The 13,407-nt window shown below is 36.0% G+C and overlaps 3 protein-coding genes and 1 long non-coding RNA gene across 4 annotated transcripts; 2 read left to right on the top strand and 2 right to left on the bottom strand.

Annotated features, from left to right (window-relative positions):
* Positions 1–3,676: 3,676 nt before the first annotated feature.
* Positions 3,677–4,612, top strand: LOC147289824 (RING/U-box superfamily protein). The gene has a single exon (XM_086238156.1). The coding sequence runs from the start codon at positions 3,958–3,960 to the stop codon at positions 4,456–4,458; it is 501 nt and encodes a 166-aa protein (XP_086094282.1). The 5' UTR covers positions 3,677–3,957; the 3' UTR covers positions 4,459–4,612.
* Positions 4,613–6,601: 1,989 nt separating this feature from the next.
* Positions 6,602–7,085, top strand: LOC147289825 (uncharacterized). The gene is made up of 2 exons (XR_015121422.1): positions 6,602–6,721; positions 6,822–7,085. It is a non-coding gene; the product is annotated as an uncharacterized LOC147289825 (long non-coding RNA).
* Positions 7,086–9,018: 1,933 nt separating this feature from the next.
* On the bottom strand, positions 9,019–9,915 carry LOC147289826 (uncharacterized). The gene has a single exon (XM_086238188.1). The coding sequence runs from the start codon at positions 9,913–9,915 to the stop codon at positions 9,127–9,129; it is 789 nt and encodes a 262-aa protein (XP_086094314.1). The 3' UTR covers positions 9,019–9,126.
* A 1,783-nt stretch (positions 9,916–11,698) lies between these two features.
* On the bottom strand, positions 11,699–13,007 carry LOC147289827 (basic helix-loop-helix (bHLH) DNA-binding superfamily protein). Its single transcript, XM_086237602.1, has 2 exons — positions 12,663–13,007; positions 11,699–12,444 (listed from the first exon to the last, which is right to left on the bottom strand). Exons 1-2 carry the CDS (start codon positions 12,963–12,965, stop codon positions 11,968–11,970), a joined length of 780 nt encoding a protein of 259 aa, XP_086093728.1. The 5' UTR covers positions 12,966–13,007; the 3' UTR covers positions 11,699–11,967.
* Positions 13,008–13,407: the final 400 nt, after the last annotated feature.

Genomic DNA, 13,407 nt, shown 5'->3' on the forward strand with positions numbered 1-13,407 from the left:
TTTTTCTTTTTCTTTTTGGGTTTTTCTTTTTATTTTTGAGTATCCAATGTATGAATGCCATGTAAGTTGCCACATAAGGTGGTATGAAATTATGGTATAAAAATGTGGTATATCTAGCACTACTGTTAAAAATTTTGTACTGTTCAATATATATATGCATGTTGGAGCTTGGGAAGCACCGAGAGGAATCAATATTGTGGCCCTTGTTAAAGTTTTGTTTATAAGATTCTGTTTAGAATGAGTACTGTCTATATGAATTGATGAGAGAGTTGAGACATATTAGCTACATAGGGGAGGGATTAATTATATGTCTTGAGCTCTTAATTATAAATTTTATTTCATTGATTTTTTCCTCTCTTTTTTTTTAGTGTACGTGTGTTTGCGGAAATGTATTGTTGATTTGAAACATTGGAAGACAATGGTATTGTTGACCTCGTTTGGTGTATAGGATATGATTTTGGTGTATAGGATATGATTTGATAGGATAAATAGTTAAATTTATGTGTATTCAAGAAAAAACATGAAAAATATCTTCTAATGTGATGAAAGAAGATGAGAAGAATATGGATTATTTAATCCCACTATTTTTGGAGAAATCTCCCCTTATGATTAGTCAATCTTAATACATCTTATTTGTTCAGGTTAAAAATTTCTTCCTTTGATTACACATGAATTTAATCATTTATCCTATCTAATTTTATCTTATACACCAATCAAATTTAAGTTTTTAGCTGCATATATGTGTCTGTGTGTAAGTTTGGTTGTGCAAGTTGGGACTTGCAAGTCTTCTGGCATGGCAGTCCAGTACTGAGTACGTACTGTGATCGATGTGCCTGGTGCTCGAAGAGCTCTTGAATAGTAGTACAACCTTTATCACAATAACATCTTCTTGTATGGGACAACTTAATTATATATATGTTGATACATAACTTAATTATATATATGTTGATGCATCAATTATTAGCCAAAAGAGGGTTACATTCATAAATATGAGCCATGACTTGGTATTTTACTTGTGTTTATTTTGGTTTGGTGACACAAAAAACACTTCCCTAGCTTGCTAGCTAATGGCTGTTTCTTTTGATGTAATCTTATTGATGTTAATTCTTTGGATATATCTAATTAATTTTGTTTTGTAGAATTAATAAACTTGCTAGAAATATTGATAGTGGGTCTGATATATCATCGTTTTAGTATCTGAGGGCTAGGTCCATTAATACATGTACGATTGTCTCTCGATCTCCTAGTTTTTTTGGTTGGGGCTAGGCTCAACAGTCAACATCAACCTTAGAGTACAGTGCTAAATTAATTTCAATCTGATTATTGTGCCATTTTATACTCGAAATTTGTTAGTGCAAGGGGAGGTTGCACGTTAATACTCTCAAAATTCATAACGCCTCTAAATGAGGAGACATGTTATGAGATTTCCTTTTTCTAGATAACAAGTTTCACATAAGACGTACATGTTTCTTTTGGACAGGGGAGGCTATTATAAATTATAAATATATGGATAAGTCCAAATCTCGTACTCTATCACTCTATGCATGTAAAACAATATATATAGTGGGCTTGTAATCCATTACTAGTTAAATATTAATTAATTAGTGATTAAGATTTAGTACAATATATTATCCCTTGTAGGCAATTAATCCAACCCATAATACTATTGGTTCCAATAGCATATATTGGAACCAATGGAAACGAAAAGAAATTAAGAGTCGATCGGATTATAAGGAAGCATGCATCTATGTGTATATTGCGCAGTGGAATATATATACACAGTAGAGTATACTTAGTGAGAAAGGAAAACGTCCTTTCGAAGATTAAGCTGTCCCTTCGTTAACTGGATGGCTGAATTAATTCATCTCCACATATATAGTAATTTAATTAATTAATTAATAGTACTAATTAATTTCAATAGTTTCCTACCACTCACTAATTTATTATATAATTAGATGATCATTAACGTAGAGGCCGGGCACAACACATAAGCTAGTTAGCCTTGTTTTAGTGATATCTTGCGAGGCACAACATATATAGATGAACTGGTAAAACATATCGAAACAAGTTGAGGAATCAATATTAAAGAACAATTATGCAAGATAATACGAAATTAGGTAACAATATTGAAATAGATTAATTTATACTTTTATTTCAAGTTATTATAATATATTCTTCGTAAAAGTAAAAGAAAGAGAAAAGCCAGCTGATATTTTTGGAAAGATTAGATAATTTTCCTTTATCGTATATTATGATATTGATGGATATATAACACATAAAGGTAAACTACAACCAAACATTTGTAGCACGCAATTATCGTATTAAAAACAAAAGAGAATAGACGACAAGAAACATCCAAATCTCTCCAATTAAATGGTAACTTGAGTAGAAATCATCAACCATCTAAATCTTATCTCTTATCATAAATAAAAAATTACATTTTTTTTGGTTAATAAGCAATTACAAGTTCTCAGACAAACAACTGTTGGAACATTATAGGACCAAAATCAATAAAATTTACTTATGGACTTGGCTACAAATCATATTCTTAAGGGTGAAAATCAAAAAAGAAGGCCCAAAAAAAAAAGAAAAAGATATATATATATTTTCATCCCTTTCCATTAAGGTATATTTCAATTTAAATATGATGAGGTATGATTTATGGGATCCATTTCGCATTGTAATTCGATAATCAAAGCTGTCTATTTTTTAAGTCTATATATAATAATTATTTTTACAAAAAATTAAATAAATCGAAATTCGTTTACCATTTGATTAAAAGGTTATTATTTCAAGTGTTAATAAAATTTATATATTCGTCTATTTATTTTATCATAATTAAATATTTTAATAATTTTTTATTTACTTAATTTTTTATAACGATAATCCTTATGTAGAAACTTAAAAAATAAACGACTTCAAATTATAATATAAAATAAGTCTTATAAGTCATTCATAATTATGTTTAAGATGAAGTATAAAAGCCTTTATATATTGGGAAAAATTTACAAACAGGACACATACTTTGATGGTTGTTTCATTTCAGGACATTAATTTTGCTTTGTGTTAATGAAGGACACATACTTTCATTTTGTGTTAATTAAGGACCTTGTTTTTTTCAGTTTTTATCTCAACTTTGGCCCGACGTTGGACCCATCAAAACTCCACCAAATTCAGAAAAATTATACTAGGTTAAAGATATGCATCTCCTCTTTACAACCATATAAAGATTACCCAAATCAGATCTCTACAACTCCAGATAATCGAATCTCTACCCGAAATTGTTTGATTTTTCAAATTTTTTTCCAGAGGTCCGATTGGACAGTTTCGGGTACCCTACTTTTGGGCCAATTATCTGGAGTTGTAGATGTTCGATTTAAGTGATCTTTATATGGTTGTAAAGAGGCGATGTATAACTTTAAACCAAGTATAAGTTTGCTAAATTTGATAGAGTTTTGATGGGTCCAATGTCGAGCTAAAGTTGAGATAAAATAGGGTCCTTAATTGACACAAAATAAAAATATGTGTCATTCATTAATACAAATCAAAATTAATGTCTTGAAATAAAACAGCCATCAAAATATATGTCGTAAATTTTTCCCTTATATATTTTAGGATAAACGATAAAGATAGCAATATTCATAGTCAAACGTGGACCCTCCAATGGTTGAAGCCGAAACGCCTTTTCTTACAATAATATCTAAAAAATTAAAAATTCAAAAAAGAAAGGAAAAAGAAAAAGAACATCCAAGAACTGTGTAAGACGCTATAGCAACTACTCAGCTCTCGTTAAGCAAAGCAACAATGCCGCCACCAGCACCAGCTATATATAACTCCAAACCCTCCCTTCCCAAAATTACCACCACCACAACCAAAAACCCTTTTCAATTTTCATAATATTTATTAAAATATTAAATCGATCGATCTCGATCTCGATCTCTCCTGAAATCGCAATTAATGGCCTCCCAAGACTACTCTCAGCCGTTCCACGGCCACTACACAGTCCTCGACGACGCCGAGTTCCAAGTCCGCGGCCGCACCCTCTTCTTCGTCGTCGTCGTCTTCGTCGTCATCCTCCTCATCGTTGTCGTGCTGCTCTATTCCCGCTGGGTCTGCCGCTACCAGCACTTCCCCACCTCCTTCTCCTCCCACGCGCCCCACGCGCCGTCTCCTCCGCCGCAGGGCCTCGACCCAGCCCTCATTCGTGGGCTGCCGATTGTCTTGCACCAGTCGGCGGGTACTGATCTGGGTCCGGATTTGGAGGCTGGCGGCGGCGGCGAGTGCTGCATATGCCTCGGTGTGTTTGAAGACGGCGAGAAGGTGAAGGTTCTGCCGATTTGCCGCCATTGCTACCACTCTGAGTGCGTGGATGCGTGGCTGAGGGCTCACTCCAGTTGCCCACTCTGTCGAGCTTCGCTCCAAACTCACTCTCAAGTTCAACCAACTGTCGTACAATGACAGAACAACTTCTCATTCATCTCTGTCACTCACTCTGCTTGCTCATGGTTCTGCTTTTTTATTTGATGTACAATTATTTTTATACTTTTTTATTTAATTAATTATTATCCCTTCTTGTAAATTCTTGTAAAGCAGTAATATTTTCGTCTCTGTCTTTTTATTTTTTCTTCAGTTTTTCTATTCAATAATGCTTTGTTCGATTTTAGGCTTAATTTATCACGACCTCGGAATGCCATTGCTTGTTTGACGAATGACCAGGAATAAGTCCTTTTTTTTATTTTATTTCTTTTTAAAAATTGCCAATGGCCCAATGCTGTGGACTATTGCTTTCAATTCTATTTGTACCCCAACACATTCCTAACGTTATTTTACTTTTATAAATTCAATTTATTTACAAAGATTGAGAAAAATTAAAAATTAAATAAATTGGTCTCCCCTTCCCCCTCCCGCGGTTAGAGATGTCAAGAGTTTGAGCAGCATCTTTCTGTTTTTGGTTTGCCGGTTTAGGCCATTAGAATAAGATTTGAGGGAATTGTGGTAGACCAACAATCGAAGATTTGGGAGGTTGTTGGAGTAACTTAGTTAGAAACTTAGAACAACCATAAAATTAGCATTCAAATTCAATTTTTCTAATAAAAAATAATAATAATTAGAGATTTGGATAATAAAAAATATATATAATATTTAAGCCAAGTTGTGAGAAGTCAGAAAGGGTGAAGAAAAGGAAAGTAATGAAGCAAGATTAATTCAATTTTGGAATAGTTGTGTATCAAGTTGAGTACAAGGGAATGAAGAAGAGAGATTTCATTTGATGCTGGATAATCAAAGATCACAAATTCCAAAGGTAGATAGAGTTTCGCCAGTTGCCGGTAATGCTATGCATGCGCTTGTGAGTCATCAAGTTTGTAAAGGCCTTGTCATCATGCTGAATGGATGAATAAGAGGCTTAAGAGCAGGCTATGAGTTTTTGGTTCGAACTACATAAATGAGGTTTTAGTCTTATTGTGAATATTACTTAGTCTAACATAGACTACATATAGTATATAAGTATATATAAAGAGTATAAAATTTTGGATTCCGAAGCTATTGTCTCATTCACCTATTTTTAGGGTCTGTTTGGTTCAAATTTTAGAGGCATGAGAATGAAAAATTATTTCTATTCTCATGTTTAATAAGTACATGGAAGAGAAATTAATTCATGACTCAAGAGAATCTATTTCTTTTATTAGGGGATAATGAAACATTTGCTGAAGCAATGAAATTAATTTTTTCCATTTTGAGAAAACATTTATAGCTTCTTTTTTGACAAAAATAACTCTGCTATTATTTCAAAATAAATAAAAAATTATGGTATAATTGAAAGACTGACCAAACACAACATTTATTGCTTTCAATTTCTAATTGAATTTATCATTCTTACCAAACACAAGAAATAGAATTTTAACGTTCTCTTTCTTCTGGAAAATGCAAATATTCCCAAAAAAATCAATTTTGTGAACCCACGGACCATTAAAAAAATGAACATATAGCAATAATGCAACTTGACGTCCACAAAGAGGTAACATGTACAACAGTAACCAGTGATTTTGACAATATGATTTGCAGTTTTGTACAAGTGCTCATCTTTGAACCATCATTATAATGAAAATGTTGTCTTATGAGATAGCTTAGCAATATAATAATATTATATTGTTAGACCGAATATGAATCGTTGATTAAGCTAATTAATAACTATAAGTGTAGTTAAAATTGACAATCTAATAAGAGGTTTAAGGTTTAGGATCAAGATTCACATTACTTATCATATTATATTTTGTATATAAATTCATAAAGACAAGTATAAGTTCTCTTAGCGAAATGTCACTTAATAAGGAGTATGTTTTACACTTTTATACAGTTTTTACTGTTTTTTTTCTAAATTTTGAAATATTGGTCATTAGGAACAGGGCTGCTCAAGTACTATTCTACTACATTAGGCTTTAGCATAGCCCAACCAATCTTGCCTGTCAGCCCAAACAAATATATTGGGTCGTACTTATTTTTATGAACATTGGGCCCAATATTTGTGGATGGTAAAGACCGGCCCAACCAAAATACAAAGCCGACTCTACATTAGGGTTTCTCCAGCCAATATAAATATTTGCAAAGCTCCAATTCCCAAACCCTCCCAAGCAAACGATAACTCCTCCCGTTCTCCGCAGCCTTCTTTGCACGACTAGGGTTTCAAAGCGAACTTCGTTTCAGCTTCACCATGAGAGCCAAGGTAAAAGCTATGTCACTTTAATTCACTCTTTCTCTTAGTCCTTGTTATCTGTCCGCTTTTGTTGATTTGTTTTTTCTTTTTCTTTTTGTGGTTGTGGCAGTGGAAGAAGAAGCGCATGAGGAGGTTGAAGAGGAAGCGCCGAAAGATGAGACAGAGATCCAAGTAGTTGCCATCGCCATCATCATCAATCGACGTCGTTTCACCCCCGATTTCCCTGTTTTGTTTTCTCATCAAGTAATCAGTACCGATTAGGCAGCCTTAGTCGTTTTGTACTTTTTGGATTATGAGTTTGGATACATTTTGCTTAATTCAGACAGATTTTGAACCTTATTATGAGCTTTAAGATACCTGATTTGCTCTCTAAGCCTTGATATCGCAATTTTAATTTTTGTTTATTAAGTTGGATATTTTACTGTGGTGTTTGTTCTTTCTCCATTTTGATGGTTGCGAGTGTTCTAATTATTTTTAGTGATTTAATAGAACACTGTGTATTCATTTAGAATATTGAGTCTGCGAATGTCCCCATCATTTGGGTTCTGTGATTGGGTCGTAAGCGGCTCTTTCTTTGGGTCTTTAGGTTAATATGATGTGAAAAGTAGAGCAAGATGACTTTGATTTGAGGGCATGTGCCATTGGAGGGTGCTTTATGTTTGTTTGGAAAACTGTGAGTTGTTTGCTGTATGGGGATGATAGGTAGCAGATGAATTGCCTAGTCCCTATAGGAACTTCAGATGTGTTGTGTTTGATGTATGGAAAATCCAAATGACATTTTTGGGTTGAAATTGCTTTTCTGTTCTCAGAAGTTCAGAACCAAGTGGGTTTTCGGATTAGGATTTTGAGAGTTGCTCATTCTTTGCTCTTATGAGTAGTGATTGGGGGAATGGGGATGCCTCATACATGGTTGAAACTGTGATTATGAAAATTTTGGGTTGATTTGGGGAAGTGGTTTTTGATTAGTTATAACATTTTAGTATATGACAACTTTTGTGCTTGTTACTGGAACGGTACTAGCTGAATCCATTCTGTATTTTGTTTGGTACGCTCTTTCATTTTTTCTATTGCAACTCGATTTTCCTACATCCTAATGAACATAATTGATCTAGTGGGAATTTGGTTTTCGTGGACATGACCTGATATTGTTTAAGTGTGACGAATTCTCAAGTCCACCTTGGTTTGAGATGTACTGTTAATGGCCAAGCAGCTTGCAATATATCAAACCTACCCTTAATGTTAGCTTATTCTAATTGTATTCTCCTCTAAACAATTGTTCTTATTCTCGACTAATCCCCAGTCTAATCTGTCGTAGAAGTTGTAATAGGATTTTGAACTGTCTACTTGCCCTCATTAAAGTCTTGAATTGAAACTCAAACTGGATTTATGTCTGTTATGCTTTTAACTGGCATAAGAGGAGGGATGGTAATTTAGTGGGGCATATAAATTTCTCCGAAGGAAGGAAGTTGCTTAGGAGATTTGTTCATGTCAAGAAAGAACCAATGTATCAATCAAGAACAACGAAGAAAGTAGTAATGTAGCTCCAAGTGTGGTAAAATTCACTCTGTTGTACTGGTCGGCTTGTTTGGGTGAATTGAAGATTCTCAAGTATTAGGGAATAATTTTAGTGAGATCATAACGTTGCCATGTAGTACTACCAACTAATCCAGGTACCTGAAAAACTCATCAGTATTCTGGATTGGTTGGTTTGTAACATATTAAATTCCAATGGTAGTTGTACATTTAATAGGACATTGATTAAAGTGAACTAATGAAGGAGTTAAATACACTTATACCCCTGAAGTTTATCGTCTTTTTACATACACTTCTTGGGGTTTCAATTATTACACATACACCCTCTGAGATTTTAAAACTGTTGCATATAACCTTTTACAAAAAAATAAAAAAATAAAAAAATATTTGTATTCAGGTTGGACTTACACCTTGAATAATCATATTAGGTTATTTAATCCATTAGCATGTTTTTTTGCATAATTTCTCATCATTTTCGTCTTACTATAAGGGTTACGTGTAACAGTTTTAAAACTTCAGGAGGTGTATGTGTAATTATTGAAACTCCAAGGGGTGTATGTGAAAAGACGATAAACTTCAGGAGGTGTAAGTGTAATTAACTCACTAATGAAGTAAGTAGTCATCCTTTTATCTTAACTTAAAAAATGATGCTTAGATTGTAACCAAAAAAAAAAAAAATGATGCTTAGATGCTTAAAACTTGAGCAAATTGCTAAACTGAAATGCACGTACTGATTCTGTGATTCATGCTTAACATCTGTGCAGCTGCATATGAGAAATTCCAGGTTCACGTTTTTGAAACTGAAAATTTATAACCAACAGAGACCAAGAAGAAAATTAAAACTAGGAGAAGTAAAGGACTAAAAAGTAACTTCACATTTATCATGGATCGTTTTGGAACGCTGTTGATTGAAGCCCAAATGTTGTTAGCCTATCCTCGGCCCGTAAACTATCAATGTAACTCTTGACCTCCTGGGCTATCATACGCTGCATGATCGTAAGCAAACACGTGTCCTCCATCTCCACCGTACATTTCTCCTCCTCGTCCTCATCATCATCCACCGCTTCCTGATCATCCTCTTCGCTCTTCAACGCGACGTCGTTTTCCACTTTCTCCCCGGGCGGCGACAGCGTCAGCGATGTCTCGACGACTCCACCATCGTCCGCAGCTCCCTCAACATCCGCTTTGAAGCTATTGTGCTCCAGCGACGCCGCACGCAAGCACTGCCGCTTTGCAACGTCCGACTCGTCCGACGTAGCGGAGAGTACGGGGCGCTTCAGTCCCGCCGCCGAGTTGGACTCAGACGATGCGGAGGGAAACTCGGCTGCGAGTCGGCGGCGGCGGAGCGTGGAATTCCAGTGGTTTTTGATGGCATTGTCGGTTCGACCGGGGAGGAGGCGGGCGATGGTGGCCCACTTGTTGCCGTGGAGCGCGTGGGCCCGGACAATGACGGCGTCCTCGGCGGGAGTGAAGGACTTATGCTGGACGGCGGGACTGAGCTGGTTACACCACCGGAGCCGGCAGGACTTGCCGGAGCGGCCAGGAATGCCGGCACTTATGAGGGACCAGTTGCGTGGGCCGTGTTGTCCCACCAGCTTGATCAGCGTCGCGTCCTCTTGTGGGCTCCACGACCCCTTTACTCGATCATTGCCGTCCATCACACCCATCATCAGAGAATTTTAGAGAGAGAGAGAGAGAGGAATTGCAGTGTTGATTTTGAATTGTGACTGTGTGACGAGAAAGGAAGGGAATTGAAGGAGGAGAGGTTGATGAGTTTTTAACCGTTTTATATGGGAAGGGCTTGTTGGCATGCATGAACCGTAAAACCGCTCTAATTATTCACATAACAGAAATTAACTTCAAACGCGTTTTCTTAATTTCTGTTTCTGTATTATTATTTTTTTTTTTATGTTTTTGTTTTGGCAACTCCTTGTAGATGAAGAAGTGGAGTACTCAGTCTGTGAGAGAGAGAGAGAGAGAGAGAGAGAGAGAGAGAGAGAGAGAGAGAGAGAAATGGGTTTAAGAAGTGGGTTTAGGAGGTTATAACTTCCTGTTAATTAATAATAATCAACCCAATTATCTCCGTCAATCTAAGCCGTCCAGATCGATGAATTTGATTTTGGATGGACGGCGGTGATGGCTTAATAAGCACACGTAAGAACTAAACAGAAAAAAGGGTGTGTTTGAATACCAAGGGAGAGCTGTAAGTCTGTAACGGCTGTCCGTTTCTTAGTGGAACGGAACGGTAAACTGTTGAAGTGTGAAGCAACTGCTCAACGGAGATTACGGTGGGAATTGGGTGTGTGTGATAGTGTCACCGTAACGGCGTTCTGTGTTGCAGTTAAACAGTTGGGAAGTAAACAATATTTTATTGCTTATCTTTTTAATATGTTCATTACATAATTTTTAGGCCTTTGGAGTTGCAATGGAAAAAGTTGGTAAACATGTTAATTTTACGACTAGACAGAAATTCAACTACTTTTCTCTGTACATCAAATTCAAAGTTTGTGATACAAAGAAATAAATTTTAAAAGGTTTTTTTGTTTTTTTTTAATTGATTAAGTAGTTAAAGGATAGAAAAATACTAAAATAGTAGTTGTGGGATAAAAGATTAGAAAGGTAAGAGTGAAAATAAGGATTGATTGAGAGAGAGCTAATTTAATGGAGTAGAAGGGTAAGGAAATAGGTTTTTTTTTTTTCCATTAATTATATAATCTTTTAAATCTTAACCTCAAATATGGTTATAAGCAGTTTTGAAATATGAAAATTACTGACCACCCCATTTTACCAAAGGGATAATATGAAAAACAGTAGTGCTAGATATACCACATTTTTATACCACAATTTTATACCACCTTATATGGCAACTTACATAGCATTCATACATTGGATACTAAAAAATCAAAATAAAAACTCAAAAAGAAAAAGAAAAATTCTGTCCAATAAAGTAATGACACGTGAGATGGTATAAAAATGTGGTACAAGAATGTGGTAAGTATAGCATTATTCTATGAAAAATTACCTTAAAATTTGCTTGTGTTCATTTATTGGAATTTTGTTCCAGAAGGTGCAGGGTCCCATGCCATAAGGTGGTTTCTTTGGATTTGCCAACAATGTCTTATCAATACCAAACTGTTTGTAGGCAATAGAAATTCAAAAGTTGAGGACCCAATCACTCCTAATGACCAGTTTTGATTTGGATCCTATTTATGCTTTTTTTTTTTTTTTTTGGGTCCCTCCTCATTATATATGGTCCATCTATATAAATTGCTTTGACAATTTTAAAGACAAAAGGGATCAACCCCAGGATGGGCCTTGGCCCTCATTTTTCTGAATTCTGATAGATCAATTTCCTTATTATGCTTGCAATCACAAGATGATTGATATAGTCAACAAATGCAATTACCTTGTAGCAGAAATAAGCAAATCATAATGTATTGTTCAAATTACTAATGATGTTGAGATGGAGGAAAGGTATAGTTGCTATCAATGAAGCAATAAGTGGTCATAAACTGAACTCCACTTTCTTCATGTGGTAGGAAACCACACCCGCCTAATGCCTTAATTATATGCCTTATGCCTTAAGCATGCCACAAAAAGATTAATCTCCACATGTCCATACAATGCATGATTGAAGCATGTCTCCCAAGGGAATAACAAAACAAAGACAAAACGTACACTTAATTGCTCACAGAGACTCAAAAAATCTTGACAGATGGAATCTATTCCGGGTAATGAATTGGCAAGAAAAACCTCTGCCTCTTGCTTCTAATTCGATAGTTTGGTGGCACAGATGATGCAGCAATTTTACTCAAAACCAACTTGAGGGACTGCTTGAGACTGCTTATGCAAACAGCCTCTTCACCATCCTTAGAACAGAGGACCAAAACGCTTTTGATTCTGCCACCCACACTGGCTATGTCTGCTCTCACTGCAGTCAGTTTTAGGCCTTTCAGGACTTGAATCAGCTCCGAGAACAGCTCTGGCCGGTCGTCACAGCAAAGAGATGCCCTTATGATGATACTGTCGGTGCTTTTGTTGTTGCTGCTGGTGTTTAAACCCTCATGAGCAGGATCACAGTCGATGCTTATGTCGTCAACTTCAGTTGGAACCGTCAAGTCTTTGCTCACTTCCATTGCTTTTCGCTTAAGATCCTTCACATGATCGATCACACTCCCCAGTAGAGCTGCCTTGTCCATCTGCACAAACAAAGGGTCCATGACCCATGTCAATCTCGCAGACAATTTGACATGTTATGTTATCAGCAGACTCGATCAACTCAGAGTCCCAGACTGTTAATCTCAATTATTGATACGGTCCAGTCTCGCAAGAGAACATTACCCATCAATGTTATTTGCGCAAAAATTGTGGGCAAACATATTTGAGAGAGAGAGAGAGATGGCATTAATTTAATTACCTTGTCAGACTTGGGAATTAGGCTCCTAAGAGTTGCCAGCTGTGTATTGATTCTGTCCCTGCGTCGCTTCTCCGCAAGGCTATGGCTCTTGGAAGCAGAAGCAGCTCTATCATCTTCTGCAACTCCTTCAGGAGTTGTAGACCAAGAAGGAAACCCAGAGAACTGAAATGGGGTGGAGTTGGAGACATGAGGCAATACTGGCCATGGAACTAGAAAGCTGGAAGACTCAATATTGCTTACTGCTGCAGCTGCAGCCCAGTTTGGGCCTTCAGCCTGATCAGCAGCATAATAACAATTCTCCATGGCCAAAAATGAACAACCATATTTCTAAAAGCCTCGCTCTAACTTCTCTTTGCTTTTATTATCTCACTCACATCAAGATCTACTGTTCATTCCACTAATAATGTGTGAATGTGATGATCATCACATCTTGAGAGTGATTGGTGCTTATCCATATAACCCTTTAATTTGTCAAATGAACACTGTTTTTGGCTGTATTCCACTATTCCCTGTCATCTCAATGTGATTTTTCTGTCCTTTTTTTTTTTTCAATTTAGTTAACTAAATAACAAAATCTTAAAGGCTCAAGAAAATTAGAGAAGGATCATCAACTTTGTGATTTCTAAAATAATAGAAGTAAAAATGTGTTTGAAATGTTGGAACAATATTGTCCCAATTAGTTCTACTTTGGAGTGTGCATTAAGAAGCATGTGAGCTTGTAACCACTATCAACCTCTCCATTGTG

Source organism: Dryas octopetala, chromosome 3 (assembly GCF_963921425.1).
Source record: "Dryas octopetala chromosome 3, drDryOcto1.1, whole genome shotgun sequence".
In the NCBI taxonomy this organism is placed as follows: Eukaryota; Viridiplantae; Streptophyta; class Magnoliopsida; order Rosales; family Rosaceae; genus Dryas; species Dryas octopetala.